Consider the following 9,057-nt stretch of genomic DNA (forward strand, 5'->3'; position numbering starts at 1 on the left):
ATCAAGTGTTTGGCAACGAGTACGTTCAAAGTGGCGAAACTTCCCAAGGGGTGAAAATTCTTCAACAACGTCATTCGAAGAGCAGTCAGTCATGTGCATCTCGACGGAAATTATATTCGCGGAGAGTAGAATTTTTCCGAGCAACAAGATTATTCAAAAGGGAAGATCAATTGCGAAGTTAAGGCTCCTGAAGCTTTAGATCAGTCAATCAAGCGTAAAATAGGCCCTGACGTCCACCGCTAATCATAAAAATTGGGACAGCGAAGGTAAAGCGGGATGTGCGTGTTTTGTACTGATTGTTAAACACCGAAGTGGTGCTTGTCACGCGACTTAATAAATGCCATCAAAATTAATGCTCGAGAAAACGGACAGAACTTTCATGAAAAATGCTTTTCGTGCTAAACGATTCTTTGCAGGCTACATAATGTCACCTAAAATCACAATTGCTGAGTACTGATCGTTATAATCAAAGTAATAGAAATATATAAATAATAATAATACAAATATAAAAATAACGTAAAATAATAATAATACAAATATAAAAACAACGTAAAATAACATAAACAACAGCATAAAATAACATAAAATAGACGTATAAAATAACAGCAAAGGATTACGTAATCATTTATTTAAAGCTATTAATAATCATAGAATACAGATTTTATTTGCTGAAGTTCACACGCGCATAATTTATTACGCCTTGATGACAAATTAAACAATGGCGAATAATACGCTCATTAAGGTTTCGTTCTTGTTAAGTATGGTTCTGTTAACTTTGAGTACGAGCGAGCAAATACTGTGCTGTGAAAATAATGCATTACTGGAGACCACAGGTGACGCTATTTTAACTGGTAAGCCGTTAAATTAATAATATTTTAATTAATTAGATTTGAATCTGAAAATTGCTTTACGTATAATTTATAATTTACGAAGAAATTAGTTTGCACTGTATTTAATTTAAAGCAATAAAAAGTTGTAAATATAATATATTATCTCTTAACAAATATACAGTTTAACTACTTATTTTATGAACCTATTTTATAAATATAAAGTATAACAAAAAACATATAAGTATCTACAAAAATGTTTTCCTGTCTCTTAAATGGTTTTTTTATTTAATCAATACGAGAAATTGAGAAAAACTTTTATGTTTTCTTTTTCTGACTTTCGACATTTGACAGTCTTCGTGGACGCCAATTATGGACAGCATTGTAATGTATCGTCGAACAAAGGTCTCCAACAAATTTTAACGGTATTACATGTCGTGCGAACTTTAAACGAATATAACCACATACCGAATGTGAAATTAGGTAAGTAAAATAGATCACATTAATTTATGAGTATCTGTATCGCATAGCAGTAAAAAAATAATTCGCAAAATAAAAATATCATAAAAATTTATATGGCAATTAGTCAAATAAATATTATTTTATGTTTTAATAAACAATCATTAATTTGAGAATACAAATTCTTTAAAGAAACAAACTATTACGCGCACTTTTGTGCGATAAGTCTGCTCGTGAACCGTTGCTTTTTATTACGTAGTATGAATTGTAGGTCATTTATGCACTAAAAATAGAGTTTGATAATTGCTACCAAATGTTTAATAAAATAATGCTAATTAAATTAAATGTTTATTTAATATAACTAAATATAATTTTGCCTTTACAAATATTTAATAAATATTACTAAATGACATAACCAACGACAATACTTACTAAATATTAATAAAGATCAAGTTATGTTTAATTATATTAATTAAACATTTAATTAGCATTATTTAACTAAATATTTCTTATCAAATTATTGTTTCAATGTGTATCATATTCCTTGTAATTAATTAGTTGTAAAAAATTGGGAAAAAAATTTTTATCGTTTTACATCTGTTTGTATTCTAAACATTTTTAAACTCAAATATCATATTGTTCTTTTCTATGTAACAAAACACAAAAGAAAATAGAAACTTTTTATATTAAAAAGAATCATAATTTTATAATGCGCTAAAAAAAAAAAGATTTGCCTAGATTCGTATTCTTGAGGAATGACTCTTCAGGGAAAAAGTATTTTAGAGATGTTCGCTAAAAAAAACCTTAATTATTTTAAGAAGTAAAAAGTGTCATTCTTTGAAATACTAAAACGAAACAATTTTTGGAAAAAACAAATAAATTTAATTTTAGTCGGAAAATTATTTATTTTGCATTATAAAAATATTAGAAAAAATTGTATTATATATTGTAAAAAAAATTGTTTGAGGAAGAAGGCTCAAAGGAATCGTCTTTATTGGCACTTTATACGTCATCTACGTCACTCAGGATATTTTCAAAGTCCACTTTATTCTCTGAACCACCGTCATAAAATATTTCAGTTTCTCGTAAAAGTTATTCAATTTTTTCACGATATCCGACTTTATAACGCAATGTGAACCGTGAATTTTTTACGGAATGCTTGCAATTTTACTTGCTCACAGGATTGTACGAAACTGATGAAAATCGTTAAGATTATATGTGTGTATCTCATGGTATACATTCAAAATGTTTAATAGGCACAATTCAAATAAAGTGTTTATTAAAATTTTTAATATTTTTTCACATTGCAATATATTCGCATAATCGAATTGCTGATCTTGTAGGGCACGTAGAGAAAAAATAAAAGCACGTATTATAGAGTCGCAGTATATGCTATATCGATTAAGCATACTACAACTATAAAACAACTCAATCGGTTCAACTGTTATTGAAATTCAGTAATCTCAGTCCCTCCCAAATTGCGGTCTCGCGTAAAATAGGTGCACGGTAGTATCGCTTCGCGCTTGCCTTAGTGCCGAGACATTACCATATCTCCTAATCTGTGAACAGGTAAAATCGTAAGCATTCTATAAAAGACCCACGTTTACATTGCGTTAGCAAAAAGCCAAATATCGAGATCTAGCAAAAGAATTAAGCGACTTTTACGATCAAGAGGAACTGAAATATAATATTTTATACTTCAGAGAATAAGGTGAGCTTTGAGAGAGGATGTTTATTAATATATTTCAGAAATCAAAACAATCCTTGAAGTATACTTGAAGTATAAGTTCTCATGAATAACTATTATGTTACACAGGTTTAAGAATTTTCGACACGTGTCATGATAGGATTACAGTGTTTCGACAAGTTTTGCGAATAGCGGTTGAACAAAGTTGCGCCCCAGATTATGAGATGGGTATACTGATGCCAGCCCAATATGGACCCATAATAGATTACCTTCAGGATTATAGCGATTTGCCAATCGTTATCTACGAGGAACGAGATTTCACGGTACCCATGATCGATATCCTGGCACATTACTTGAGCACCATGTACGAGATCGTCGATCTGGTGCACGCTAACACGGATTCTGTTCTCGATCATTTCCTGGAAGTTACCAAGGACGCTGGTGTGTGCGTGAAACGAAGTGACAGACGTGTCAACGGTGACAGGTACGCGAACGTCACGGAAACGGTGATAATCGCAATCGGTAAGAGAGATGACGTGCAACGATGGCTGGAGGAGAATGAGAAATCGAGAGATTCCAAAGAAACATGGTTCCTGCTACCGCTCGATAATTCGGATATTAACGGCAAGTAAATTTAGGTATCTCCACGAATAACAGAGAAATTCTTAAGGGATAATAGTTATTTGAGTTCTGCGTGATGATATATTTTATAAAGCAGATATATTTTTTATTAAAAAAAAAAAGATTATATATATGCTTATCTATCAAATATAAAAGTAAAAAGGATAGGAATCGAGCTAGTGGGAGTGTTTATCTAATGTCTTCATAATTTTAATGCAACTTGTTTGTTGTGAGCATAAGAATATTAATCTAAATTAGTGCTAACTGTTACATTACATTAAATATTGACGTCGTTATGTTCGTAACAGCAGTTACATTACCCAAGTGTAGCTGTGGTAGTTGAGAGTTAAGAGACAGTTTCACCAACATCGTTTAACTTTAACCCTAGTTTGAATGGCCTTTTGTTTCCGCCCAGAATTAAAGTTAAAACGAGACAAGGAGGCGGTTAAACTACGATTAGAGTTAATCGATGTTGCTACAACCATTAAATAAATTAACTCACATCTTCATTGAATCTAATGCAAAAAGGAATTCGCACAATGTGCAAAATTAAAATGGAAATCTGTTCATATTTCATACAAATATTTACTACATTTCTAGAAAAAAAGATTATGCATATATGATATATACATATACATATATAATCTTTTTATTTGTAATAGAAATTTAGTTTCAATAACTTATTCTACTACCAATAATTCCAGATATCTAACAATAAGCCGAAATTTGAATGAGAGAGATATTAATCTAAATTTAGCATGCCAACAATATCTTCAACTTTCCGCAGACCTCATACCATCTGGATCGTATGTCATTAAACCGGAAATTCCTCGTTTCGATCTTGGCGAGTTCTCAAGCGCGAGTGAATTCCTGGAGAACTCCAACAACTCAGTGAACCACTCTCCGTATCTTCTCGACATTGGGAAGGCCGTCATCAAGTTGGCGGAAGTCTTCCAGGACTTCCGCAAGAGAAGCTGCGCTATCGAAGAGGAGAGTAACATTATGACGCAATCCTCAGAATCGCAGACATCAGAATCGCAGCGGGAAATTCGTGATTTTGATGTCTACGAGTTCCTTCATATGCAATCGGGATCACACTCGCTAAGATACGTGGTCACCACGAAAACGCAGCACGAGCTCAACGACGTCGCTTTTTACGAGATCTTGGTGCCCCAGTTACGCGTTCTTCCGGAAAGGACAACGTCCGGAACGCCGGGGCTCTGTTTGGAGCATCTCATTAAGAATTGCGAAAACTGCACAAATTTTCAGGATCGCGATACGAAAGGTAAAAATGATGTAAATGTAATTACTACGAGTACATAAATCACATGAGGCACACGCACACCGAGTTGCTGTTGAACAATCTTGCAACGTATAACTATACGAATGGTTTTACTAAAGTATCTAACAATTTAACTATATAGATACTGATCTGAAAATAATTTTATTATAGACCATCAAAATAATTATATAGTCGTCCAAATTAATTGCTAAAATATTAAAACTTTTTATGGCATTGCTTGAGATTATTAGATATTTTGATAATTCAAATAAAATTATTTTCAGATCTGTATTTATTTATTTATTTTTAGAGAGAGAAGATATATATATATATATACTTCAGTATAAAATCATTCTTCCCGTATAAATATTAAATTCTAGTTTTCGTATTTTATTACTCGTATAATTTTTACCCAAGAATTTATCTGAAATGTGTGTATCATGTACAAATTTCTCTATCGGAATTGTAAAATTATCACAAATTTTTAAACTATGTACGCATTATTTTTCGAGAGATTAATTGCTTGCCTGTAATGTATCGATTATTTTGATATTTCAGTACACGTTGTTGGCAAAAATGTCCTAAAAAGCAGCTTCTACGTTCCTGTATTTTTGATTGTCATCATGTGTGGTACTCTTATGTGCTGCGTGATGGTGATTTTTATCGTCTATCGTTTCGCAACCAAAGAAATTTTCGATAGCAATTTGGTCCTCACAATCGTCCTCGTCCTGACCAACATATTTATCCTACTGACGGCACTGCCCTTCTACGTGACGGACGATTATTTCGGCGCGGAAAACTTGAACGCATGGAAGATTCTCCTCACCACTCTCGCATTTGGCCTCACATTCTCAATCATGCTCTCGAGAGCACTCTTCTTAGCCATGTCCACAGGTGGTGTTTCCATCATCCACGTTAATGGGTATTTACAGAGTCTTATGGCGTTCTTCGTATACGGTGTACAAATCGCTATGTCGGTCATGTATTTCGTTCTGAGTACAATGAACTCAGCTGTCGTCGTCAGGAGTCTTATTTTTGTTGCATTACTAGGTATATTAACAGAATTGTTTATTAATTTTTTCTTAATTTTTGTATCTTCTAAATGGATTGTTTTTCTCTTAGAAACTTTAATTTATGTAGTTTGCCTTATTCTAATTTCTATCTTTAAAAGGTTTATTAGTATTTTATTATATTAATATTATTCACGTATTTTTTTACCTTTAGAAACATATCAAATTTTATGTTTTAAAGGTTTTTCGAAATTGAACTGAGAATTGTATTGCAGTATTGCTTTTCTTGTTAAAATTATAATTTCCATTGTGTATTTTCAGGATACGATATATTTTTGTTAATTGCACTCTTCGTCGCTTACTACTTCATTATCCGAATACAAGGTAATCATCACGAAGGAAAATATTTCTTCGGAACAGTTATCGGTTTGCTGATAATATGGCTAATATGGTTGACTTGCTTCACGTTAATGCAACCGGAAAATCGTGACGTAGTCGTTTCCCTCGGTATAGTCGCTACGGCTTATTTAATTATTTTTGGTGTCTTAATACCAAGGATATATTACATGATTACACACACACCTAAAAGGAAAGATTCAGGGCAAAGATTCGATCCTATCAACCTATTAACCGATTCGACTGTTAATACAATCAGGCAGGTCAGAACGCTGTATATTTTCTTTGTATTTTTAACGCTCTACATTTTCTCTTAATTATTAAGGCTCCTGAGTAATCACCATAGCCATACTGAATCGTGACGTTGAAGCTAGATGTCAATTTTTGTTACATGTCATTTGTAAGTAAAGACAAAATTTGAATAAAACAAAATGATCAGACTACTTCGAAACATTTGTAAAAATAAACGAAAATGATACTTATCTCCCCTGACAGTCAGTAAATAATCATAAAGAGTGATAAAAGGTATATATAAGTGAAAATAGGCTACGCACGCGCAATGAATAAAAGCACTTCACGTGCCTTTTATCACTTTTTACGATTATTTACTGACTGTCAGGGGAGATAAGGATAACTTTCGTCTATTTTTGCAATTGTTTTAAAGAGATCGCAATCTCATCATTTTATTTTATCCAAAATGTCTTTATTTACAAATAGTATGTAATAAAAATTAATGTGTCATTTCTTGCTTCTGACGTCACGATTCAATATGGTGTGGTGACTGCTTAGGAGTATTAATTATTAAAAATAATAACGAATTTTTGATACTAATATTATTATTAATAAAGTGCGTTATCAATTATAATTTTAATTATAAATATAATTAATTAATTTTCTTAATTGATATTTTTATCATATTATGTAAATTAATTTAAATTTATTTAAAAAAAAAAACAATTTAATTTTTTTAATAATAATAAGGGAACATTGCGTTTGCAGTCATATTCCTCCCACAATTATGTTTATCCTGCTCGAGAAAGTCATTCAAATTACTATGGTAATTTAAACTCAAATCCAAAATACTTCGAGAGATGCCGAAGTTTAAATCACTACGAAACGCCTACATATAATAATTACGAATGTTATGCGGAAATGAAGGAAATCGACGCTGCTTACGTCATGCCGCGAATGTACGTCGAGAACATTGAGGTGAATATTCATTAAGTCGTAAAAGATTAATCAATTTTTTATAAGTAGATAAATAAAAAAAAAAGCTGTTTTCCCAATACTGCTCAATATAAATGCAATTTATGTATATTAAAAGATAATATCTAGTTTATAATAATATTAAAAATTAAATTGTATAAAAAAAAATCATTATACACAAAAATCCGTCAGACATATATACAGCCTTAATTTAAATATGTTCAAAATTTTCAGTTTTTAGCAACAAATAACGTCATTTACGCGCAGCCAAAAATCTATAGATCTCAGAGAATAAATTTGGAAGAGAGAAGCAACACAGAAACCACTTGTAATAGAGATAACTCTTCACCTATCTCTAGACAACACATCGAAATGTATTCCATAAGATACACTAGCCCAACGTATATGGCAAAGAAAGGAAGGATCAATGAAAAAGAAGAAGATGAAGAAGAAGAAGAAAACGAAAAGAATCAGGAGGACGAAGCTGCCAGTAAAATTACCCGCTTTTGACAACTTTAAAATCTACTTAATTTTTAATGCTCTATATCTTTATAAATATTTTTATAAACTTTTATGAAATATAAATAAAGAATCTCGCACAAACCTTATGGAAAATGGATTTCCGTCAAATTGTCCCAAATTTTATAGCTCATGTCAAACTGATTAAAAATCCTTACGGGCATAAACCTCCAAATACCTTATTTTTGCTCCAGAACCTTCGAAAGAGCATCACATCTTATACAGAAAAATAGTCCAAATAAATTTTTATTAACATAAGTTCATTAATACTGTATAATATATTATGGATATAGATACGTATAATATATTATGGATATATTGTATACATATGTGTCACGAAAAAAACTGTCTAAATATCTCAAAAAATTTTTCAATATAATTTTGAAAAATATTTATTATTACAGTATAAAATGTTCTGAAAAAAAACTCTAAATTTATTTTCTAATTTCAATAAACATATTAGGATTTTCAAAAAGATAAGCAAGACTTACAAAAATCAAGCACTCTGTTAGTGTATTTAAATGAAGCATTTAAAAAAATGAGACGCTTGTTACGTTCACATCGTTCATTCCAGGTAATTTAAAAAATAAGCGTCAAACTAAAATCATAAACACTCCATTGATACAAGTCTTAAAACAAAAATTAAAATATTTAGAAGTTGGTGCCCGTGAAGAATTTTAATCAGCTTAACATAAACTAAAAAATATTAATATTTTAAGCAATCTCAGAATAAAGCCCATTTTCTGTAAGACTTATGTGGGGTTATTTATAATAAAATATAGTTAATAGATTTAAACCAAATTTATTAAGAAATATTCAAAGGAAATGAAATAAAAATTAATAGAACAAAGTTTTTTTCTACATTCGTATATTTCATATTCGTTTTTGCAATTTTATCAAATAGTGAAAAACCATGATGTAATGTTCCACGTGTAAGTATAATTACTATTGTTCAATACGTCATTACCTTCTGCATTTTCCTTATCTGCTAAATATTTACAAATAATAATAAAACCTACACAATGTAGCATAGTAGACGTAACAAGCGAA

General features: G+C 30.9%; 1 protein-coding gene across 1 annotated transcript; it reads left to right on the forward strand.

The window, feature by feature from the left end:
* The first annotated feature begins 718 nt into the window (after positions 1–718).
* On the forward strand, positions 719–7,998 carry boss (G protein coupled receptor bride of sevenless). Its single transcript, XM_018545807.1, has 8 exons — positions 719–851; positions 1,182–1,310; positions 3,103–3,495; positions 4,382–4,879; positions 5,435–5,926; positions 6,208–6,545; positions 7,264–7,491; positions 7,723–7,998. The coding sequence occupies exons 1-8, from the start codon at positions 719–721 to the stop codon at positions 7,996–7,998; spliced, it is 2,487 nt and encodes an 828-aa protein (XP_018401309.1).
* The last annotated feature ends 1,059 nt before the right edge of the window (positions 7,999–9,057 follow it).

Source organism: Cyphomyrmex costatus, unplaced genomic scaffold, assembly GCF_001594065.2.
Source record: "Cyphomyrmex costatus isolate MS0001 unplaced genomic scaffold, Ccosl1.0 scaffold120, whole genome shotgun sequence".
Taxonomy (NCBI): domain Eukaryota; kingdom Metazoa; phylum Arthropoda; class Insecta; order Hymenoptera; family Formicidae; genus Cyphomyrmex; species Cyphomyrmex costatus.

Bases quoted from the DNA above. Each gene is read 5' to 3' on its own strand.
- boss (XM_018545807.1), top strand. From the start codon at position 719: ATGGCGAATAATACGCTCATTAAGGTTTCGTTCTTGTTAAGTATGGTT. The intron at 3,496-4,381 runs GTAAGAGAGATG...AACTTTCCGCAG, and splicing joins AACGGTGATAATCGCAATCG to ACCTCATACCATCTGGATCG. The intron at 4,880-5,434 runs GTAAAAATGATG...TTGATATTTCAG, and splicing joins TCAGGATCGCGATACGAAAG to TACACGTTGTTGGCAAAAAT.